Genomic DNA, 24257 nt, shown 5'->3' with positions numbered 1-24257 from the left:
GTTGTCAGTTCTCTTACCAGGATGCAAATAAATACCCAAGCTGTCAAGCTGGCGGTTCTGCTGGACCATTAGTTTAGCACAAAGACATTCCACAGGGCAGGGGATGACAGCTGATCCATCACCCGAGCGATCCTGCCCTGCGATTAAAGCCTCTTCACAACATGCTATGATACATATTTTTAAGCCACGTTATTTAGTGTCAGGCATGCTTAATATATGGACTTAGGCATCCTTATGTGAAAAGTGAGTTGTCAGAAGCCAGTTTCAAACTGATTTCTCCAGCGTCGGGTTGTGTCTCGGGTTTGCTCTGTGTAATGCCTCCTTTGATGATTCCTGATGGAGTTTTATGGACCTTCTCTCGTTGCAGCCTGCCAGGGGGACAGCTACGGGCCAGACTGCAGCCACACTTGTCACTGTCACAACGGAGGGCTCTGTCATCACGTAACCGGGACGTGCCTTTGTAGCCCGGGATGGAAAGGAGCCACCTGCCAAGAAGGTACAGTCAGAAATTCAACCCCCTGACAGAGGATTATAGGAGGGAAAAATAAAAGTCCTGCTCAGGGGGGGCTTTGTTGGTACTTTAATTACCAGCTCATTGCCCTGTGTTGTCCTTGGTTTTGTATCTGCACAATAACGTGCCTCAGTCCATTAAATAAATCTGTGGGGCCATGTTTCAGGGCCTGAGTGTAGGAGATGGGTGTGCTTGGGGCAGAGGGGGCTGAAACAGTCATAAACTGGAAAGAGAGCTGGGTTTGAAACCTGATTAAGGGAGAAAAGGTCCATAAAACTCCCACTTACGACACTGAAACAAAACTGTTTTTTCTATGGCCTGCTTTACTGTCCCATGCACCCAACCGATCCACGTCATTACCGCACGTTGTTCCAGACACAGGCTAAATCCAGAACATGTGAAAGGCATTGGGGCTTCCAGCCTTGGCAATTAGACCAATCTGTGTGATTCAAACACAAGCCCAGCTCCAAGAAGTCTTAAAGGAAAGAGGCTGGCAAAGAAAAGCTGCGCTGAGGCTTATGTTACACATCTTAATCCCCTGCATCCAAGCCACTAGAAAAAGTCTGTCCATCCCTGTTGTGGCTCCTTTTTCTGCGCCTCCCCTGCGGGGTATCTGGTTCTGTAAGTGGTGCCACTGAGCTGGGGATGCTGCTGTAGATGCTCCTGGGTGAGCTGGGGTTGGAGTCAGCGTCTCCACACAAGCAGCAGCTGCCCTTTGGTGTACTGAGAGGATGGCTGGGGAAAGGGGATGATAGCTGGCAGGGTTAGAGGAACATATAAATGAAGTGGGTGTCCCTTTAAAACCTAGTACGAAGAGCTCTTTCCATGAAGGAATAAAAAACTGGGAAGATACTAAACCATTCCTGATGGCACGTATGACATGACCTAGAATTTTGTGTTTCGCACGAAGGCCTCAAACACCAAAGCAAAGCAAACATTTAAAAAGCATGTATTATACCTGTCCTCTGTTTTGAAGTATCATTACAAAACCATAGCCCTATTTTAAAGTCAGGAAAAGAAAAAAGCATGTGCAATGATGGTGCTTATAAAAGAGTTAGTAAGGGAAGTCTAAATTTTAAGAACAGTCGGAGTTTTAAGTTAGTGTCCTGAAGCGGAGGTCAAGTGTTTCCAGCAGGGGTGACATAGCGAGGGAATTCCTTATTTCAGTTCTTCTGTCTTGGAAATCAAACCTGAAGGTGAAGCCTTCCTGAATCTCACGTACGTAAAACAACCTGAAGATGTTGTCAAACATACTGTTTTTCTTTAATGATACATCTGGGGAATTCTTGGACATAAAGAGGTAGAATAAGTGTGTGGGGCTGGATGAGCCATCATCTGGTGGCTGCGTTTTTGCAGAACTTGCTTCTGTTAACATCTTTAAAAGGTGCCATTCTGACAGAAGTGTGCATTTTTTGTGCTAAAAAAATGGGGTTCTATCCATAGGATCTGGTTGCGCTGGGAACCAATAGACTTGCTTGATCAAAATTAGGTAAGCTATAAAATGTCATCAGCCAGCTGTGGGTAACAAGGTCAATTAGAAAAGGAGTTGTGATTTTAAGAAGACTATAAAAAGAAATGCTGAAAACAGGGAAATCAATAACTCCACTCCTTCATGTTGAGAAAGATGGTAGGAACCAAGAGATGTTTTTCATAGGTGTGAACAGAAGATGTCAAGGTCATTTGGCAGATAATAGCTAATTCACTTCATCACCTATTTTGTTTCCAGACCAGTTTTTCACTGGTCTGTGTAATTCCCTATCAGTCGTGGCCTCGTTTTTGCTCTGTTTTGCCTCCCACAGCATCTCCAGGATCACCAGGGTGAGAGGAGGGTGTAACCTGGAAAGCTTGTGTTTAACCTGTGTCATTATCCTGTGCCTTTATCAGAAGGTTTTGTCCCACCTCCTCTTTGCAGCCTGTCCTCCTGGCTGGTTCGGTGCAAACTGTCTCCAGCGCTGTGTCTGCCATGGCCAGGCAACCTGTGACCGGGTGACGGGCGAGTGCCGGTGTCCACAGGGTTGGACGGGGATGGCGTGTGAGCTGGGTGAGTCTCTTCACATCCTTCATCCCTCCAGCACCTCATTTCAGTCGCTCTGCAAGGAAATTTGGCTTTGGTTTGAGACAGCCTAGGAAAAAAAGAAAGAGAGAGGAGAGGCAGAGCGCTGGAGAGCACTAAGTGTGGAGATGTTGAAAAAATTGGGGTGGTTTAGTTGGAAACAAAAAGTCTGAGGAGAGAAGTGGTATTTGCACTTGAAGGTACCATGGTGCTAGGAACTTGTTGGACAAAGGAGAGGAACAAGCTGTTCTCTGTCCCATGGGGACAGGGAAGGTAGGTAGTGTACTCAATTTGAAGAGATAAAAAAAGAATAAAATAAACCCTCCAAGAGGAAAATAGATAATTTTGCCATGAGACTGATTGAAATCTCACCCACTGAAGGCTTTTAGGACCAGCTTAGGTGTCTCACCATGTTTCAGAGCCAAAAGTGTGGTCTCCCTGGAGCTCCTCCAGCCTGACCCCCACTCAATCTCCCCCATCTCATTTCAGAGTGTAGGGACGGAGAGGGCTGTGAGCAGAACTGTAGCTGCCACCACGGGGTTTGTGACCAGCGCTCGGGGAAATGCATCTGCCACGCTGGCTGGACTGGGGACCGCTGTGATGCTGGTAAGAGCACTTCCTTCTGTGGATGCTTTTTTGTTTGTTTTTGTTTTTTTTTTTTAAAACCACTCTTTTCTGTAGTCAGCCATTTCTGCTTCCACAGTATGTATCTTAATTTTCCAGTATTCTGTAAGACAATAATAAATAATGCCAGCATGAGCGCTCACCGTGTGTCTCAGGAGCCCTGCAGGCAGGTCTCTGCCCGACCACAAATGCATGCTCTTATCCAAATCATTTTATCTCCTACTTTTATTCCCTGCCTACTAGGAAAATAAAGGTACCATATGAATACAAGAAAGAATGTATGAAAGGCAGTGGGTTGTGAGGAGAGTTTACCAGATCAGCCACACGCTGCTGCTTCTCTAAGTCATGAGGGGAGCTCAGCAAATCAAACTATAATAGTTCAGATTGCCCCTTCCTTGCACATGGTCCAGATTTGACATATGTGGTTAGATCCATGTAAATCCCTGAAACAGAAGTCTTATAAACAGTAGATATCAGATATCAGATGCCTTCAGCTCAGCCGCTGAGGTGCTGTGACACTTGCAAGCCACAAACTGATGTCTCCTGAGGGGTTGAGGACTCTTGAAGCCTCAGCCACCAGTGTGACCTGTAAAGCCCTCACAGTGCCCACCTTCCTCTTCTTCAGACCTGGCTTTCTCCTGATCACTTTGCAGAGACCTGTGAGGTGGAAGGCAGCACATGGACGCAGCGCGTTGTCACTGTTCAAACCACTTACCCTCTGCCCATGCATCATTGTGTATAAGTGGATGGCATCGACAGCTCTGTAGCCACTATCTGGATTTGTACTCTAGGCTGTGACTAAGTCTTTGCAAACTTTCATGTGCAGGCTCATTAATAGTCAATGTTAAATGCTTTTAATATTTTTAATATATTATCTTTCAATGATATTTTCTGGGCTTGCAGTCTTCTGAAAATACATCGCCATGTGCAAGAAGAATAATATTGGCTCATTTGCCAACGATGGATGTTTTCCATGCAGAGGGAAGAACTGTTGCTCTCTCTGCTTCTCCTCGCAGTCTGTCCCCCCAGATTTTTTGGCAAACAGTGCGAGGAGCGATGTGACTGTGTACACGGCTTGTCCTGCCACCATCAAACTGGAGCGTGTCACTGTGACAAGGGATGGCGAGGGAAGCACTGTGACAAACGTGAGTGTCTGCTCAGCATTGAGGAGGAAAGTTCAGGTTGGTGCGTACGTTCTTCCTGGATCCAGAGCGGGTGACGGGATCCTTTCACTCCCATGTTTCTCCACGGGGTTGGTCTGGAGGTGCTCACAGATTTGGGTGCAGCACATCTGTTGGAAGGGGGGTGCTTTGCACCATCCTGCCCGGCTCCTGCCCTGTGTCCTAACGAGGATCACTTGCCTCATTGCAGCTTGCTTGCCTGGTCGCTATGGCATAGGCTGTGCCCGGCGGTGCCGGTGTCCCACAGGTACCCCCTGCCACCACCTGACGGGCGAGTGCGGCTGTCCTCCGGGATTCACCGGCTACGGCTGTGAGAAAAGTGAGTTTGTTATAAGAATGCAAAGATTTTCCTTGTAAATTAAATAAGAAATTAAATTATTGAATAAAAACTTGATGATATAATCAATGCCTGGAGAGGGAGGAGACGACAACCTCACAGTGAAGATGGACAAGGGCAGAGTGGTGCTCACCCAAATATTTCGGCGGGTTCTGGTGTCTGTTCAGTTTTACCTTTTCTAAGATCGCAGCCAGAGACTGAACTGGATGAAAATAGAATGAAGAGGTGCCAGGGGAGCCCGGCTCCTGCCCATGGCCATCGCTATGCTGTGGGTAAAGAAGCAGCTCTGCTTTCTGCTGGTCTTGTCCCCATGAGAGAACATCTATTCCTGCTCTCAGAGCTCCTGGAAATGTCATTATGCTTTTTTCTTCAATGTTGAATTTGGCCGTCTGGAGCTGACTTTGAAAGCAGGCTTGTTCTGTGACCCCGGCTGCACAGTTTTGTCTTTGTATTTTGTTACAACATTTTGCCTGAGCGCTGCTTTAGCAAAAAGAGAAACAACAACAAAAATAATTGAAAGAATTGACATTGGTGTCCCATATCCTGTACGAAAAGACTCGAAATCCTGACCCACAGCCAGGGCAACTTGGTGGAAGTGAGATGTAAGAATAAGGTATGGAAAGCCCAAAACCTGTCAGCAACGTGGCCATCAACGGCCGAAATAAAACCTGTAAAGATGTTGGTGCTACAGCAGCTTTGCAAGTTTGAACTCCCTGCAAAAAGCAGAATGTCTTTATCCACCCGCCTGGTCCCTTGTGAATTATGCTGTTATTTTAGTCAATTTTACCTGACATTTCCCTATGATTTTCTCTAGTGACAAGAAAATTGTATCTGGCCCTTGACAGTTGGGCACAAATTGACTGAACGAAACAAAATCAAGCAGTGAAGTAACCCCTAAGTAAATGTAATAAATCCAAAGTCCCGGAGGAGAGCGTCGTTCTGTAGGCAGGGGTTTTATTTAATAAATCTCAGCTCTCTCTTTGTTTGAGTCCTGTATTTACCAAGACAAATTTAATTTTTACATTTCCTCTTCCCCAAGCTTGTCCACCGGGCACGTATGGTAAGAACTGTAACCGAGTATGTCAGTGTTCTGCCGAGAATGAGGAATGTCACCCGGTGACTGGCGACTGTGCGTGCCGCCCGGGCCACCACGGGCCCCGCTGCGACCTCCGTAAGTACCAGTTTTTAAATGTATTTTAAATATTTTTAATGTATTTTCAATATTTTTAATGTATATTAAACATTTTAAAAATACTTTCTATTTTAAAATCAATTTTAAAAACTTTAAAAACCCACAACACATTCATTTACTAGCTAAATCACTTCCAATTTTGCGCCACGCTGAAGAATACCAACATCGTTCTCTGCATTTACACCTCTCATCTTCAGTTACACCTGGATATTGTGTTGCCCTTTTATTTCCAAATACCCAGGCCAAAATGCTTCCCGAAATCCCCGCGCGTTCAAGTAAGGACAAATGGTTATTAGAAAACAACAAGCTGCAATTGGCAGTAAATCTGAGTGATTCATAAAGTCGGTTAAGTTGTAGGGCCTTCTGAGGAACAATCAAATTAAACAAATTGTTACTCTGGATTGAAAAATGGTGACTAGTGCAGAGGACAAAAAGCCAATTGGCTGAATATTCCACCATAAAAAATATTCCCAGATCCACATGCCTCATGCTGATATTTTAGGACATCTGTTTAGTTGCTCCTGGTGGAATGTGCCAGCTGATAAGAAACATGTACCAAAGTATCCAAAAAAGGAGACACTTAATTACCTTTTTATTTACAACTTTAATTTTGGTTTTACTCCATGGCTTGTGATAGTCTTATTAAAAAAAACCCAGCAAAAACTACAAACTGGCAAACGCTATATTTTGTTTCCTAGAGATTCAGCACAGCTCTGTTTGGCTTGCTTGCTTTTTTGGGTGACAATTTGGATACAAAGACCTGCTGCAATATGTGCGGCTCCAGTAAGGGTTAAACTTGTGCTTTATTTCTTGAGTAGCAATAGGAAAGAGGCTCTTTTCAGAAAGACGCATTTGTGTTACCATCATGTCATCACAAGTTGGTCTGTAAAATACAAATGTAAATGTAAGGATTGATTCTATCTTCCTTTGTACGTCAGTTTTCACTACGAGATTGAAATCCAGCCTTCAGAATCTAAACTAGAGCTGAGTCCATTATACATTCGATTATAATAAATATTATAGTAGAGCAGTAATGGAGATCAAGTATTTAAGAGTATCATTTTAAAGGACTTAATCATGGTTAGCCTGTTACTTTCCTATAGTAATATTTTGGTAGTCATTACCTGTGTGTGTAGTACTAAATCTCTGTTCATTACAGTACATGTCGTCGAGATTGCTTAGATCCTTAATATTTTACTTCAGAATTTAAATATTTAAAACATTAATAACTACGCAAAAGTTCTGTTATATAAAGAAATGACTTACAAATTGAAATCTGTGTTTTGTTGCATTCAGAGGGGATTTTACCACGGGCTCCTGTGTAGCTGTGATCAGTCACAGCATCGTGTTCTAGATCTCAAAAATACACGGTACCTTGCACAGCAAATTCTCACTTAAGTAAATATAGTTTTGTTAGACATTTACAGGAGAGATAATGGAATGGTAGAGATTCCCAGAGAGAGAAAATTTGTCCTGCATCTATGCAGGGTGTTTTTTCTATTAGTTCCTATGCCCCTCTGACCAGCACATAGGCAGACACAAAAATGGAAGGAAAACAGTTTAAGTGGGAGTTATTTTTAGGTTTGGGTCAGTGGAGTGAGAGATCATGGACCTGATTCTGAAGGGAGTGTCTGATAAGCAAGGATAACTAGCGTGACTTTGATGGGAATACTCCATGTTCCCACCGTCCTCACTACAGAGAGAACTGGGGCTGCTCCAGGATGAAGGAGCTTTTGATATAATATTAAAACCAGCATAGGGAGCTGCTCCCAAAGACGTGAAATGGGCTTCAGTCCAGTCAACATGTGGTTGGATGCTGCTGGAAACCGTTTCTGGCAACTATTGCTGTAGTTATAGTACTGTGAAAAAAGGTTCAAGAAAGTATCTATAAAAGGTGTAGTTGGCTGGGAAGTCAAATTTCCAGGAGCTAAGAGCAACGAGACTTTCATGTTCTCAAATTTTGGAGTGAAGAGCTGAAACAGTCTCTTGGCAGGATCCAGAGGAAGCAGACAAATGAGCAATAAGGTTCCCATCAGTTGTCCATAACTTGGTGGATGGGCAGATCTGCTTGAGTGAAGTTATGAAGAAAAAGCAGTAAGAGGTGAGGTAATGGATAAAAAAACCCATCCTATGTCTCTGTGACATTTACCGAGCTGGGTGAACCCTGAGCCAGAAAGGACTCACCAGCTTCACCTTTGAACTGGAGGTAACAGGATGCTTCAGAAGTGATTTTTTTGACAATGCAATTAATAACGTTGGTAAGAAAAGTCCTAGTGTATGCAGCTGGTATGAAAAGATTTAGGAGTTCTTGCTCGTGGCAAACCCACACAAACCAGGAGGAAAAAAATCAGGAAATGAATTAGAAATCTGGCTGCTGCTCCTGCTGTTCTCAGAAAAACACAACTCAGATGCAAAGGAAACTGTTAAATTAGAAAATGTCTTTATGATATAACTGGTGGTTAGAGGCTAACCCTCGTTATAAAAGCAGAGCCTACTCAAATGGCAGGACACTGTGTAAATTGCCCTGGCTATCTGTGCAGAAGTTCTCCTGCAAAGCTGTAGCAACTGAAATGGCCTCGTTAATAATCATGCGAACATCACAGCTCATGTGTTCGCTCTGCTTGTGCTTCTCCCTGTTGAACTGAAATAAATACAGAATGCTGCAAGGGTAAATAAACTGGTAAGGGGGGAATTGCTGCATCCCTTCCAGTAATGGAACAGCTCTTTCTAGTCTTGAGCTGAGGAACAACTCCAAAAGCCTTGCCAGGGGGAAGCAGCATGTTTGGGAGTGTGGGAAACAGAATTAAAAAAGAGAAAAGCCAAAGGATGACTGAAAGGAAAGGGAGGAGGAAAAGAAACTCACTTAAAATCCCAGTAAATCATTGACTCTGGGTGTGTCCTTAATTTCATGTCTTGGTGGAAATGAAATAGGTGTTGCAGGGCTCACTCGTCGATGCCAGGGTTTGCACATGAAACGGATTTTCTGTGCTGACAGATGGAAGCACTGATGACGAAGATCTCATTGAGAAGAAGCCACGGTTGAGAAGGGCTGGGGAGAGTATCTGCACATTATAAAAGTGTGTATCTGTTCAGTGCTGATGATCTGCTATCCTGATTTGAGCAGAAGCCAGTTTTCAGTTTTATTTTAAAAGGCATCCCTTTAAAGCTTTACCATAAGCACTCTCTGTTGAATAGTTCAAGAAATCCAGAGATCTCTCCAGCCGCTCAGACCATGCTTTCATGCCTTCAGAAAAAGGAGACAAAATATAAAGCTATTTATGCACAGATTGCAAGAGATGTGTTGCTTGGAGACACGCGCAAATATATATCCAACCAGATTTCCAAAGTAGCCATAGATTTTCCTTCTGCCAGGGGAAGAGAAGGAAAGAAGGAGCAAAGAAATCACATGTAGAGGTAGTAGCACTAGTGTAACCATTCCGTGATTATTACATTGCTCTAAAAGACAGAGGCATGTGCCTGGCAGCTCTGCCCGGCTCTTCTCCTCAGCTCCAACCTCCATCACTCTAAAGATTGTCTTGAAGACATGAGCCAAAGCCTAGCAGATGCATTCCTCTTTTCCTGATCTAATGTTCAGTGCTCCTTAGCTCATTAGCTGTCCAAAAATAAATCAGAAGTACTCGCTACCACCTGGAAAACCTCTTCGTGGACAGCTTGTTGCCATGTTAATACTGGCTGAGCCATCCAAGCCTGATGTTTCTTCTGGTTATGACAAAATACAGCTGTTTTAATTTGTTTTTTTTTTTTTTCCTCAGAGAATTTTCTGGCCTTACATTTAAATCATCTCTCTCCTGTACCTATCTTCTGAGAAGGTGTCTCCTGAAATTTTGTGTTATTGTTGTGTCTTCCACCCACAGCCCATTAGCTGTGCCCGAGCAATGCCAACTCTGGTTTGGAATAAAAAAGTAGATTATAGACAAAACCAACTTTCTCCAGGTGAAATATTTTTTAAGGATGAGACCCACTATCTGTAACTTGTGAGCTAAAACAGCCACTAAATGAGGCAGAGTTGGCTCATGGCTTCTTACCATCCCAGGCAAACCAGGCTGTTGCTGCCCAAAGGAGGAGAGACCAGATCCTCTTCATCTCTGTCATGGGAGGGAAATGGGAAACAGGCTGGTTTGGAATAGAAAGCTAGGAGGAAAACCTCTGAAGAGCTGAGCTTGGTTTTCTTGCTACCTACTGTCACATATGAGGAATGGAGGAGCGGGCAGAGCCAGAAGCAGTGGGACCAGGCTCAGCATCAGTCGGTCCGGCTGTCCAGGGGTTTGACACTGCAAGTCAGTGTTGCCTTTGCTGCTCGAGGCAACCGTCTGCTTGTCAATGCCCACTCCTGGCACTCCAGAAGTGAACAGAGGTAGAAAACGAGCATCTAATTTTGGTTGAAAGAAACAAAGTGCTTATGACAAGAAATGGAATGGCCCCAGTAGCAACAAAGCCTAATTGCTGTTTTGTTCTTTTAAAACAGGGTGTCCAAAAGGTACTTATGGTTCAAACTGCCAAAAGCCCTGTAAATGCATGAATGGAGGCCACTGCGACCCCGTGTCAGGAACTTGTGATTGTGCGCCTGGTTTCATTGGAGCCGACTGCAGTAAAAGTAAGCCAACATTCACGTTCTGCTGCTTTCAAAAAACAGCAGAGAGAGTAATCTACATAAGAGCTTGTCAGCAGAAAAACAGACAGATCCCAGCTACCTCCTCCTTGAATTGTAAATCAGGATTCCAGCTTTGTAAAAAATCTCTTGCAAAATATTTTTCCTCTCTTCTGCGTGCGTAGAAGCAAGGACACTCATCCCAGGATTACAACCTGCTTGCCCAAATTTACTTCTAGAGCCAGCTCAGCAGGAATTGCCCAAGTTCCTTCTTCCTGTCCAAAATTTCTAGGTTGAGAAATTATCTCAATATTTTGCTTCACGCTACGGTGCCATTAGTTTCAATAAATGGGAAAAAGATCAAGTTTTGTCGTGGCAAAACTGGTAAAGACTCCATGGCAACCCTACTCTTACTTTTCTATTTCAGAGTTAAAGTGTGGGGCTCAATTTCTGTGCTGTTTCCAAAGCTATGATCTCTATGAAGTTCTCTTCAGCTTTTTCACAGCAATGCTTTAATGTTTAGTAGCCTGTAGCTTTGCTTTTCAGCATAGGACAGCATCAATATTAAGGAAGGAAAGACGTCTGTAGCTGATATTTCAGTTGTACACTCACTTTTTTGGTAGGAAACCTACTAAATGTTCCGTGTGATGCTATGGATCATATTTATAACTTCAAGTAAAATTTAAGAGGAAGAAGCAATCATGTCTTTGGATGAGTTTTGCTCTCATAGTTGTTGCTTTGAAGCACATTAGCTGGAATAAAAATGAAACCGACTCTACCTGTATGATCCTATGTTAAAAATGCGAACTGGCATTGGATATCCCAGGTATTTAACAAAAAGCTGTGTTTTCTTCAGCTTGCCCTGAAAACCGATATGGGAAGGACTGCATCCTGTTCTGTGCATGCGGTAAAGGTCAGTGTGACCCACGGACTGGCAAGTGCACGTGCCCTCCCGGCCAAATGGGACCCAACTGTCAGCAAGGTAACAAAGCAGGACCCGAGGTCATCTCCTCAGTTGGGACTTATAACAACCAGCAGATAAAACTCAGCACCAAACATTGTTTATAGCTGTGTTTCCCAACACCTTTGCTTGATAACATTGCAGTTTGCTCTGTTCAGCCCCTGTCCCTCTCTGCTCCATCACCCTGCCTTTGTCCTACACCCATCTCCTGCCCACATCTCAGGGCTTTGCTCCACCATGCTCGGTGCTGGTGCATGGGTTTCTCCACAAAGCTGCTTTGAGAGAATGTAAAGATGGGGCAAAAAAGTAGTTTGTACCACACAACACGAGCAGTGTGAGGGTGCTGTGGATGGGTGGGACTAAATTTAGAAGCAAATTACTTGAACTGAAAAACTGAAGGGAGAGGATTTGCTGAAGAGGAGTTGAAAGATGGGACCAAAGGAGGAGAACAAGAGGAAGAAATGTGGAGTGAAGCCAAGTGAGGATATATGGTGAGACAGAGTGTGTTTGACTGTAATTGCTAATAGGAATCACAGAATGGTTTGGGTTGGAAGGGACCTTCAAAGCTCATCCAGCCCAACCCCTGCCATGAGCAGGGACATCTTCACCAGCTCAGGTTGCTCAGAGCCCCGTCCAGCCTGGCCTGGGATGTCTCCAGGGATGGTTCATCCACCACCTCTCTGGGTAACCTCTTTTGATGTTTCACAAGTGTGGAATAGGGTCTCCTACAGCCCTTGGGAGACGTCAGACACATGGGATACTCCACGGGGAGCATGTGTTTTGTACTTATTCCCTGTCACCTTCATCCTTTTTTGGGATGCTAATTCTTTTTTCCAAACTTTGTTAATTCTCTGTAGTGTGTCCCCAGGGACAATATGGCCCCAACTGCCACCTGACATGTACCTGTCAGAATGGTGGTATTTGTGACCACGTGGATGGCAACTGCACTTGCGGGCTCGGCTGGACAGGAAGATCGTGCGAGAAAGGTAATTTTCTGCTTTGATGACAGTGAACGTATACAGTCAGGCAGGGTTTTGCAGTGTCTACAGACCCACAAAAAGGGACAGTTTTTCTTTAAGTAGACTCTCTCCCAGCTGCATTCACCTCTCTAGCTTCTCTCACACAGAACTGCCTCTAGTTAAGAGCTTTAGGTCTTTTTCCAGAGACAGTTTGCTCGTGAGTCCTGCTCTCTAACTCTCACAAATTCCTTTTGCACTGACTCTTATTTCTTCCGCAGTCCAACTTTTGTGTTTTTTTGTTCATGAGAGGATTATTTTGTGTCTTCTTTCATGTCCTCCTCTGAATTCAGCAGAATCCAGCATTTCCCTCCTCTCTTGTTATTCTCTTTGCTTTGATATTAGACTGCAGTTGGACTTCCCGTGTATTGACTTCCTTGTTAGTACAGTTCTGACAACATCTGTCCAAAGCAATCGAGACTGTCTTGCTAACTCTCCCTTACTTCTCCATGACAGCTCTCCCATACACAAGACAAAGCACACTTGAACAGAATAAGCTCAGATTTCACTTCAAAAGCCTTCCTGCCAGTGCACACTAGTTTTTCCACATATTTTTGTCCATTTCCCAAAAGTCATTCATTATTTCCATGTTCCCGCCTCTCTCTCCAGATAAAAGATAGCTGTATAGTTATGAACAGAAATGTTCAGGAAACCGTGAGTTTACTGGTGTGATGTCAAATAAATAGTTAGTTCTGAGTTCATATTCAAGACAATGTCATCATTACATGACATCGTTACATCGTACCATAGTGCAATCTCCCCAACACACTCTCAGGCCTTCATTTACAGCCTTTCTGTCCCTAACTTCTGTAGAGTATCCATCTCAAACTCCATGCATATCTTTACCAAGAACTGGTCTTTAAGAGGGGAATGTCCCTATGTAAAGACGTCATATAAAAGCAATACTTTTTAGCAGAATTTTGTGCAATTATTCCATTTTGCACCTGACTCAGAGACCTGCTTCATGTATACGCGTGTGCAGAAAAGGAACAGGGAGAAGAGGAAAGATGATGACTCCATGGAGCTACTCACAGCAGGAACATCACTGTGGGCGCTAAAATACCCCCACTAAAAAAAGTGCAGTTTACCAATAACTGGCTACCTTCATGTTGCATATGGCACCTGTAGTCACCTCTATTTGTCTGTTCCTTGAAATCTTTATGACCATCCATAGGGTGCATTTAGATTGCGAAGTCCCAGTAGGGTCATGGAGGTGTCACCACGTGGAGTAGTGGATGTAGTGGGTGTATCTTGCAGACATGCTTAGATAAAACATCTCTAGTGTCAAGCATGTGGGCAGACACACACACATTGCATAAAGGACTGTGTGTTATATCACTAGAAAGAGTTTCACTGTTTATCTTCCAACAGAGATAGCCAAGTTATTGGAAATTGAAGTCTTGATTTCCTCAGCAAGTGTGGCTTTGAGTGTGTTTTGACTAGAAATCAAAGGCAGCTAATCAGGCACCCTTTGTCTAGTGATTAGATATGATGTTCTTGAAAGGTCTTGTCTGACATTTGTAGAGTTATGAATTTGATTATTTGGACAGCCATGAGCATTTGAGTTGGTCTGCCCAGATTCAAATTATCACAGCAGTGGGAAGTTAACTTATGCAGAAATGGTGTCCAGGTTAATTATACTGGCACCGTCACTTTTTGCATGACTTGCCTTTCAGTAATTTGAGATGTGTTTAGTTCTGTAAAAGCAGATATCTCATTATACATGGAAAGTCTGTTGCTATGTGTGAAAGAGATCCTCCTGGTTTTATTAGGAATTGGAATAGTGTGAACTCCAATGATAACACAGAGGAGGAAAAGCTTCGTGTTTTCTTTCACACTTTCTAAGTGACTAAAAGAAAATATTTCTGTAGATATAGGAAAAAAATTATACTATTGACGATGTGGCTTTGCAACACATGGTACGAGTTCAACATTGACTATACATAGAGACAAATTTTAGAAGGTAGACTGTAAAAAGTACAAGGAAATTTCTGTTTGAACGTCTATGTAACACAAAAGATTTCTCACTGAGGTATGCAAGTACACCAGAGTTGTGCAGAAATGCTGTGTCTTCATAACAAACGCTCTCAAGCTATTGTACGGGCATCACATCTCAGCTGTACAAGCTATCACACGAGAGCTTTTCTGGGTGAGGACAGTGATGATTTTTTTTTCCTGTTTATGTGTTTTTGTGCCCGTGTTGTGCCAGCAGAATGTCTCCCGGGGAAGTACGGCTCCGGCTGCGCCTTGGACTGCTCGTGCCAGCACAACGGCACCTGCGACCGCTTCACCGGCTGCTGCCGCTGCCCCGAGGGCTTCTACGGCCACTCCTGCCAGCACCGTGAGTGGAGACACCCTGGGTGTGGGTTTCTGACAACAAGGGGACGTGGGGCTTCAGAACAGCCACGTAAACACCTCACCAGAGCAGTTAAAATTTCAGGGTGTTGCAGGTCACCCAGGTGCTTCGAGATCTAACTCCCTACCTCTAATGTTGATACAAGTTTAAAAGTGCGTGGCGCTATTAGAGTTAGCGGTAAATATACTTTTATTGACTCCCAGGGAACGTAGCTGAGAATAGAGAGGATCTTAAAGAGGTGCATGTTTTTTTTCATAAACCTTCCACATTTTATACTTTCATTTTTCAGGGTGTCCCTTTGGATTCTATGGGCTAGGCTGTCTTCATGCCTGTGCCTGTAAAAATGGAGCGAGCTGTGATGCAGCAACAGGGCAGTGCATTTGTCCTTTGGGCTACCAAGGTGTCTACTGTGAGAAAGGTACTAGTACCCCTCTAATGTAAAAGAGAAAAGCAAACAAAACCAAAATAGAGCTCAAAAAAACCCCATGTCATTAGTCAAATCTTTGTTGAGATGCGTTTCTTCCATATTTTGAGCTTTACAAATATCCTGAAACACTGGATTTGGGATTTGTTTACCTTTTATATAGCTGGGTGTTCTCATTTCCTTAAAAATTAACTAATCTGGTTCCGATTAATACGTTGAAAGTCCTGGTCTCTGTGATGTCTTGCAGCAATGAGTTCCACATGTTGTTTATTAAAAATAAGTTCTTTTTACTGATTTTTAAATTTGCTTCTAAAACTCCAAATAAGATTATTAAATAGGTGCATGTCAAACCTGTCGAGTGTTACGGAATGGCCTTCTAGAGAGTTCCTAATTAAAAATGAAAATAAGTGCCAGTTACATTTCTGGGACAGATTTACAGATACCTTTGATAGGTTAGATTAGACGAACCCAACACAAGGAGAGTTTGTATAAATATTATGCCTACTCCACTAAGTTCGATTCTTCATTAAACTTGGCATTTACATTAGCTTCAGCGGAGAGTTTATGAGCTTTCCTTTGAGGCATCCTGGAAAAATCTGGCGATTCAAACATGCATCTAAAAGAGCATTCTTGCTGTCAGGCTGTGACGGGGGCTGGTTTGGAGAGAGGTGCCAGCACCAATGCGACTGTGGAGGAGCTCCTTGTGATCCAGAGACTGGGAAGTGCCTGTGTCCACCTGGGAAGACTGGAGACAAATGTGACATTGGTAAGGATAATAGTTGCTAAGGTCTGGACTATATATAGTTAAGCCAATACTACCTGTTGGTCTAAGCGTAACTGTGAAAGGACGTTTGCTGGTATTCAAGAACACATTGTTTGCAGCAAATTACTCTTAGGGGTCATCAACGGCTTTATCATCAGGCTGTACCTGTTGATTTAATCAATATTTACATTGATACACTGATAGGAAAACTAGTTACGGGTCAGCTAGAAAATGTCATTTGCCTTGAGTTTTGGAGAACACACGCAGGGAAGAACTTACCAGGAAGCCCACGGCTTTGCAGATGGCCTGGGGAAGACTCCCGAGGGTACAAATGGGCCCGAAGGGATCTGATCGCCATGTATTTTGTCACACAGACATTTGTGACACTTTTCAGACCAATGAGAAAGTGTGTCCAGCTCTGAGTTTGTTTTCCTGGCAGGATCCTTGTGGATTAGGATCACCGAGCTGCAGCGGCTCTGCCTGTTTCTGGAGTTCAGCGGTAGTTCAGGAACATTTAAGCCAAATAAAATCCCTCATTTGCAGCACGGGCACTTGAGCTGTGTGTCTGTGGAATGGTTGGCCCACAAGAGCAGAATTATTTTGTAACAAGGGTATAAAAATAGGTGAGAAAATTCTCCTGTAGGGAAATTTAATCCCACCGCTGTGCCCTGATGAGATGGCTGCAGGTTTGAGAGGCAGCAATGGCAGACCAGATTCTTGAACTGGACTCTGATCACAGCTATGGTGGAGTGAATTTAGGGTAATCACTGGAGTAAAGGGAATTGCACTGGCTTAAACAAGTGGAAGAAAAGATTTGTGATCCTAATGCTATGGCAAACAAGATAAAAGGTGTGAACATCCATGTGCTGCTATTGGAGGTTCACACCAGGAACCATAATCCTCCTGAGCCCCTGAATCACAGTGGGGGAATATTATTTCTCCTTTTGTTCTAGGATAGGGCAGGAAAGGGCTTTAAACAGCCTTTTATTAATGCAAAGTAATTGCTGGGAGCTTAAGTGTTAGTGCGACCTGCAAAACTAAAATGGAAAATGATTTGCTTCCCTGTCCCTGCTGTCCTGTGGTCAGAAACCAAAGCCACCCAGTCTGCAGGGCTGGTCCCGTGGGGCCATCGGCCACCCCCACACGGCGTTGGCAGCCAGAGGCCTTTCCAAGGAAATTTTAGGCAGAAGTGGAACGCAAGGGGGAAGCTCAGCACCAAAAATGTGAACCGAGGTTTCGCTTCTTGCAAAACTCTAGGAGTCATTCTTGTTTTTCTTAAGTCAGCTCGGGTAGCCCCCGTCCGTGAAAAGCTGTTATGGGGTAGGTTTTATTTGCATTTTTATTTTCAATTAGGCTCAGTTCATCTGTGATATAACTGTGAGCAGCTGCGACTGTGCAGCAGCCATAAAGATAAAAGGCCTGATTTTAATTTGAACTCTGGTAAAGCACCCATTAAACAGGCAAAATGTTAATTAAAAAAAAAAAAAAGAAAGAGGGTGAATATAACAGATTTTATGGGCGCTCTTTTTCTGTAGTAAATTAACATTGCAGACCTTCAAACAGATGTCTTAAATACACATTGTTATTAACATGAAAATGTGGTATTACATAAATTAAAATCAGGTCCAGAGGTGTTTGAGGAGACCTTTTCTCATAACATTTCCTAATTGAAAAGGCCAAACTCTGAGCACACGGGGAGAGTTCTCCCACGTGTTGGGGCCGCAGCTGATGCCGGGCTCAGCAGCTCTTTTATTTACCTAATGGTGCTCGTGTGAGAAAGCAAGCGCCTCCATTATTTACAGTGTTTTCTAGCGAGGTGATGGAGAGAGGGCTATTGTTTACCATGCGTTTAGCACCCTGCCCTGAGACCTGCTGCTAACTTTCCCTTTATGCCTTTACTCTGACTGCAAAAAGAAATTGCAATAAGGATTTATCAGCCTAGGTACGAAATGTATTTGTATTTGGAAGTGAGACATTTTGTGAGTTTAATTTGCCAGGATTGTGCAATTGGGGTAAGACATAAGAGTGTTTATAAAATGGATTAATTTTTAAGCAAGGTGAAGGCTCTTTGGCGCACAGAGCAGTGCAGTGGAGAGCTGCCGGAGATAGTGTGGATCCAGGATGCTGACAGGAACTTTCCTGAGCAAATCCCAAGGTCTTGTCTTTTGGGCTTTCAACCCCCGATATTACACCAGTCATGATTTCCATTCTGGGAACTCCTTTAGGACAGCTGGGCTACAGTTTGGCCAGACCATGCGGTAGATGGAACTTGAAGACTGCAAGGCATTCCAAAATGTCATGTTTTAATGTGAACAGATGTAGGTGTCGAAGCAGCTTCCTGATGCCAGAGAACAGGGAGACTGTGAGGGAGCATTTACCTTAATCTAAATGCTTCTGTCCTTCCAGAATGCAGGTCGGACCGGTACGGCCCTGACTGCTCCCTGCGATGCCAGTGTGCCAGCAAATCCCAGTGCAATCCCTACAACGGGAATTGTGTTTGTCCAGCCACGTGGATGGGGCCAACCTGCAGAGAAGGTAACGCCAGCTGGAGATGCGCAGGTTTCCTTAGTAGAAGGAATCATGCATGGAACCGAGATTCCATCTAAACACGAGGAAAAACTTGGAGGGTGACAGCACTGGCCCAGGCTGCCCAGGGAGGTTGTGGAGTCTCCTTCTCTGGAGACATTCAAGACCTGCCTGGACACGTTCTTGTGCAATCTATACCAGGTGGACCTGCTTTAGCAGGTGGGTTGGACTAGATGATCTCCAGAGGCCCCTTCCAACTTCAACCGTTCTGTGATTCTGTGAAGTTCTGCACGTCCATCTGGTGAAAAACTCAGAGGATGTGATAGCAACAGCTTTACTTGGAAGGGTTGTGTTGGTGTGTGCTGAGCTCCCAAGGGTCCAGGTGCCTGATGGTGCAAATACCAGGGGACACTGCAAGGGCCAGGAGTCTTTCCGTATGGTTGGGAGGTCTTGGCCAAGCTGAACTGACTCAGTGCAGTGGTTTCCTTCAGAGTAGGCTGTGGAGATCTCACACAGCTCAAGGATTCCCATGGCTTTCTCCAGCACAGCTGTGCTGGAGAGCTGTGCGCTCTTCTAAGCCTGCCACGGTGGAATCTTGCCCTGAAATAGTTGATATCCACAGCCTCTGTTAGACAAATAAAGAGGTTTACTTGCTGTGCATGTGATCACATTTGCTTACTTTTTGTAGAAGTGTCAGGTTTTGAAGAGCATGGTGACATGCAAGAAGCCAGATAAGTAGATAAAATATTGGAAAATACATTTGGATTGATCTGCGAAAGTACTGAAGAGCTCATTGCACTATCACAAAAGGGGCTTGGGTTTGTTGCTTTTTTTTTTTAGTTTAGACAATTTCTTAATGAGATATAGTAACAAGTGACATTTTCCTCCTACTTGAAGTCTAATCACAACTGGCTTGATGGTCGTATCATACAATTCTACATTCAGTTTAGGAAACGCATTGGGAACCTTCCATTTGAGGGATATTTTATTGTTTTGCCTGCTCTCTGCCTCTATGAGGAAGCCGGTGCAACTCAGTCCTCTACCTTATTTTGAAGAATACCATTTACTCAATTATTTAAGTGTAAATTGTATGATCTATTTAATATTTCAGTAGTATGCTATATAGACCTGAAACTGTGTTTCTACTTAATTCTCTAGGTGGCCCTCCAAAGCTTCCTTTTTATGAAGAACAAACCCAAGAAAGAGAGAATATTTTTCCAAGAGCTCTACAACAGTAACATTTGGACTAATAAATGAACTGTTTTATATGCACAGACGGTATTTGAATTTGGATATGAAAACAGTTATTCAATTCAGCTTGAATTGTACTGAAGTATTCACACTTCTTATGGAAGACTACAGAGGCCATTTAGTAGCTGGATCCTTTTAAAAAGTTGAATCTGTTTCATGTATTTATTCCTAACCTCTTACCCCTCCAGTAATCTGCTCGGGACATTCTTTCTGATATATAATATTATTAGTTGTTTGAAAGCTTGGACACGTATTTAGCAAAACCAGCTCCAAAGAGCATCAGGATAAGAAGTAAGTAACATATCAACTTGCTGTGAGCCACACCACTTATAAGTGACTTTTGAAACCTGCTTGACAACCAGCATGAAGTTTAATGAGAGTTTCAAGGATTATGAAGCCAATATGGATCCACTGCAAAATCACATTGCACAAAAATTAGTGACGTTCACCAAATTCATTCCTCTTTGGGTGTTCTAGAAAAGCATCCAATCTAATTTTAAACTTGCACCTGAAGAAGAATCTACCACAGTCCTCAATAAGCTGTTGATAATTTAAGAGTATGTACCACATTTCTGGTGTGGAATGATTGATCAGAAGGTCTCCATCTATATGTTGCTACATCTGAGTCTCTTCCAAAGAGCAGGATGTCATCTGACAGGCTCTTCTGGCTTTCTGCATTCTCCCATCCTGTCAGCTGAATTCTTCAGTGGTTTGTCAAGTCAAACTGTGCAGCAGTTCTTGGGAAACGGTACCTTCTAACACAGAAGAGTTTTCTCTTGGATAGAGAAAGCAAATAGTAAGCAAAGCTGGATGCTTAAAGATAATCTCTGTGTTCTTTATGTAAGAGATACAATGTGCCTTTACTGCACAATAGTGTGTCTAAGCTTCAAGAAGTCCTGACACCATTCAACAGGTGCTGTTGGTCGCTTAATACAACAAAGACATTTCGGTGCTATTTTGTCTGTTTAGACAGGCTGTTCTTAAATATAGGACTAAATCACTATAAGGAAATACTCTTCTCTATTTTAATATTCTGAATTAATGGAACTAAAAGATTTCGAGAGTGCCTCTTTATACCTCTCTTTAGGTTAGGAGTTACAAAACCTATGTAGTAACCCCTTGAGTCTGACTATATCACAAGTGCACTTATTAAAGGACAGCAGGACCATGGGCTCAGTAAACGTGGTCATACAGGCAGTTCCAGGTCTTGTGTTCACGCTGCCATTCACACACCATAACAGATTACAACTCTGCAAGAGAAGATTTTCGTCACAGAAGAAACAAAGTGACAATAATTGGTGCTAACTTGTGATTTGTAAAGATGTTGTTTATTGTTACAGTTCGATAATGAGTAGAGGAAGCACCAGTTCTACCCCTGGTTCACCTCAGGTGACATCTGGGGTCAGCAATTGTCCGGTAAAAGTGACACTTGCTCACCTGGGAGTTTAGTTCGAACTGTGATCTATTGGAAGCAATACAAGTCTGATAGGTACTTTTCAAGCTTCATGGAAGTCTTATTGTTGATATTTGTCACTTTGTAGGTATTGATAATCATCCTAACCACAGTGAAGACATCGGTGAATTTGTCAAAATTAATTAACCAACTGTGCTTTTAGCCAGAAAATCAGAGGTGCTGGTGCTGATCTCTTGTAATTTCTTCTTTCGAGCTCTGTGAATGTCGCTGGAAAGTTTACTTGATGTAAATGTGACAAAGTTGTTGTCCCCAAGTTAGTCAGAAGTGTGTGGCTGTCAGCAGTGCTTTACTGCCAGTTGTGACATTCTAAATGTTCTTTTCGGGATGTACTGGCCTGGGTCTGAGCCTACAATTATGTGAATTTGGGGCAATTGCAGTGAACTGGAACTGATAAGGTAAATCTTGTGTGAGACAATTAGACGTAATCTCAGCAACTGCTGGAGAAGAACGACCCAAGTAAAGCAGTTGGAATATTTTGATCTTAACTATGTATTTGCTGCAGAATCAAACTACAATAGTGATACAAACATCGCATGATATTCAAGATTTTTCATAGAATCGTAGGGAAAAATGGCCCATGTCTGGTATGGTTACTCAGCAGCTAATGCATCCAACCCAAGAACTTACATGTTGCTATTTGACAGCAGTTTATAAAATGTACTGGTTTTTCTTCTTATCTATGTATACTGATATGTGATTAGAGCAGCTAATCGAAGGGGAAACCTTTCTCAAGCCATATTATTTACACCTGTGTATACTTGTTTACATTTTCCGCAGTACCTTGATAATAGAATTGTAAATATGTAGTATACGTGAAATAAAAGATTTTTGTATGAAGTATTTTTAAAGAATGTCACAATTTTAGGTACATGATGAAACACATGTTTTAAGTGACTGATACTGAGCCTGTGCCAATGAATTAGAGGCCCGAGCAGATCTGCCTGGGAAATAGTTCAGCAAACTTTATTTAAAATTAGAAAATGCCAATTCATACAAAACTATCCACATGCAAAAGTGTTTTTTGAGTTTTTTTAATTCATTCCTTCTTCAAAATACTCCTTAGCTTCTTTATGTTATTGCCTTGGGGAAAGAAGTTCACTTCAGTGCCATTAAACAGATCGTTCTCATTTGGGGCTTAATATTAAAAGGTTACTGTTGATGGGGTAGTTCTGAATGTCTTTTCTCGCTTCTCCATTTGTGAAGGTTTTCATTTGTTTCACAAGGCAGCAAAAATGTTTACAGGATGTTGTTTTCTAGAAAAAGAGTCCAAACTTTACATCAGTAGCTATTAATTAAGTTTACTTGCTTGTGATGTCATTACTATGTTTTGTTGTTCTCCTCACAGCAGATTAACAAATTTACCTAATTCTGTGCCTACAAAATAGTCTTTGTTAGACAGCATGTATTTTTTAATGGAAAAACTACTAAATTAACTTTTCCATAGCTTCATTTTGCGGCAAGTGATTTTAATTACTAGTAAAATAATATAACTATTTTTATTTGCTTCATCAGATTCCAGTGAAAAAATGTCAGGCTGATACTGTCCTGAACACAGCACTGGAGCTTGTTGAAAATAAAAGTGAAAACTTGAGTGAAAATGTTTTTTATATTTAAATTTATGTCCATCTTCCACTTGGTAAATGCCTTTCTTGGCTCTCCATTTCCCAGAGGGCTGAAGTTAATTATGCTTTCTTGAAAAGGGCGCTGTGCGTATTCCACTGTAACACACTTGCATGCACAGATAACTCCTTTCTGAAAGACATTTAAATGGGTTTGACCGTGCACTTTCTGTGCCAAGTCCCACTCTCATACCTTGTTGTGTATTCCAGATAAGTTCAGTTTGAGAAGAGTGGAAATGAGTTGAGTGTAACTCAGTGGATCCAGCAGAATCTTACTCAACATGAATTCATGAAACCAGAACAACATGTTTTAAGTTAAACTTGAGTATTTATAACACTATCCTCACAGGAAAACAATCAGAATTTTAAAAATTCCCCGCTTCTCCTGCCAAAAATTATTATTCTACTTTCATCCTTTTTATGTTGAAGAACTGTAGCTATTAAAGTTTGCCCAGATTTCTTGCCAACCATATTATTTTGATTGGCTGCAGATTTCTGTTTGTGTAAGTAATAACCATCTTAGCATCAGGAGTTGCCAACGGGACAAACATGGAAATTATACCTTTGTGTCCTTCCCAGAAGACCCAAGACACATTTTGGAGCCATCATGGCTTCATACTGTTGATCTAACAGTGATAAATAATGTTTCTGGTAGAGCTTAGCTTCTTATCAGAGCAGAGAAAAGCTTAGAAAGGGTCCTTGAGAGAACTGGTGGAGTAAGAAACCTTCTATCCTTCTATCCCTATATTAACTTTTTACATAAATTTTGTCCACAAACCTTCTCAGACCCCAGTTTTGAAGGACTTTTCCTGCCCATTGACCTGCGGTTGACTGCAGCACCTCCATGCACAAGCTGCAACCGTGCCGGGTAATTCTTTTGCAGGGTCAAAGCTTTAAATTCTAACACTGTGTAAAGCAATTTCCAGTGGTAAACAATGAATCTTGAACCTGTAGAGCATAAATTGTTTATTCTGCTCTTTTTATTGTTTTTAATAAGCTCTTGCATAGCAATATTATTTCTTTGTGAATTTATAGCCCCCCCCCTTCGAAGAATGTGGGATGTATCTCAAAACTGTACTGTACTTTCTGTTGTACACCTATTGTAGTGAAAGGATGCTGATTTTTTTATATATATATATAAACATGTCATTAAAACTTATTCTTGTTTTCTCCTTATTGATAGTCTTAAAGCAATAGGTTTATGTTATGGCTGAAATTTTATTCTGTTAAACTAATTCACATTCAGAACAAACACACTGAAATCACACCTGCTTTTAGTAGTTTGTATAGAACAAATAACGGCCTATGCATAAATGGGTTTATATATGATCCCAGACCAGTGCAACTTGTCCAGTGACCG

General features: G+C 42.5%; 1 protein-coding gene across 3 annotated transcripts in view; it reads left to right on the top strand.

Annotated features, from left to right (window-relative positions):
• LOC136105186 (uncharacterized) overlaps nt 1–22115 on the top strand; it is a 196250-nt gene extending 174135 nt beyond the window's left edge. For 2 of the 3 annotated variants that reach the window (XM_071812730.1, XM_065844808.2), the window contains 14 exons: nt 368–496; nt 2424–2552; nt 3054–3170; nt 4205–4333; nt 4560–4688; nt 5746–5877; nt 10385–10513; nt 11364–11489; nt 12326–12454; nt 14697–14825; nt 15130–15258; nt 15905–16030; nt 18434–18562; nt 19712–22115. In XM_071812730.1, coding sequence (XP_071668831.1) covers nt 368–496; nt 2424–2552; nt 3054–3170; nt 4205–4333; nt 4560–4688; nt 5746–5877; nt 10385–10513; nt 11364–11489; nt 12326–12454; nt 14697–14825; nt 15130–15258; nt 15905–16030; nt 18434–18562; nt 19712–19791 — 1742 coding nt within the window. In that variant the 3' untranslated portion in view covers nt 19792–22115. Of the gene's footprint in view, nt 1–367; nt 497–2423; nt 2553–3053; nt 3171–4204; nt 4334–4559; nt 4689–5745; nt 5878–10384; nt 10514–11363; nt 11490–12325; nt 12455–14696; nt 14826–15129; nt 15259–15904; nt 16031–18433; nt 18563–19711 lie in introns of those variants that run through there. The other variant, XR_011740551.1, reaches the window with a different exon arrangement.
• The last annotated feature ends 2142 nt before the right edge of the window (nt 22116–24257 follow it).

Source organism: Patagioenas fasciata, chromosome 9 (assembly GCF_037038585.1).
Source record: "Patagioenas fasciata isolate bPatFas1 chromosome 9, bPatFas1.hap1, whole genome shotgun sequence".
Classification (NCBI taxonomy): Eukaryota; Metazoa; Chordata; class Aves; order Columbiformes; family Columbidae; genus Patagioenas; species Patagioenas fasciata.
This window is presented reverse-complemented; position numbering and strand designations above follow the sequence as displayed.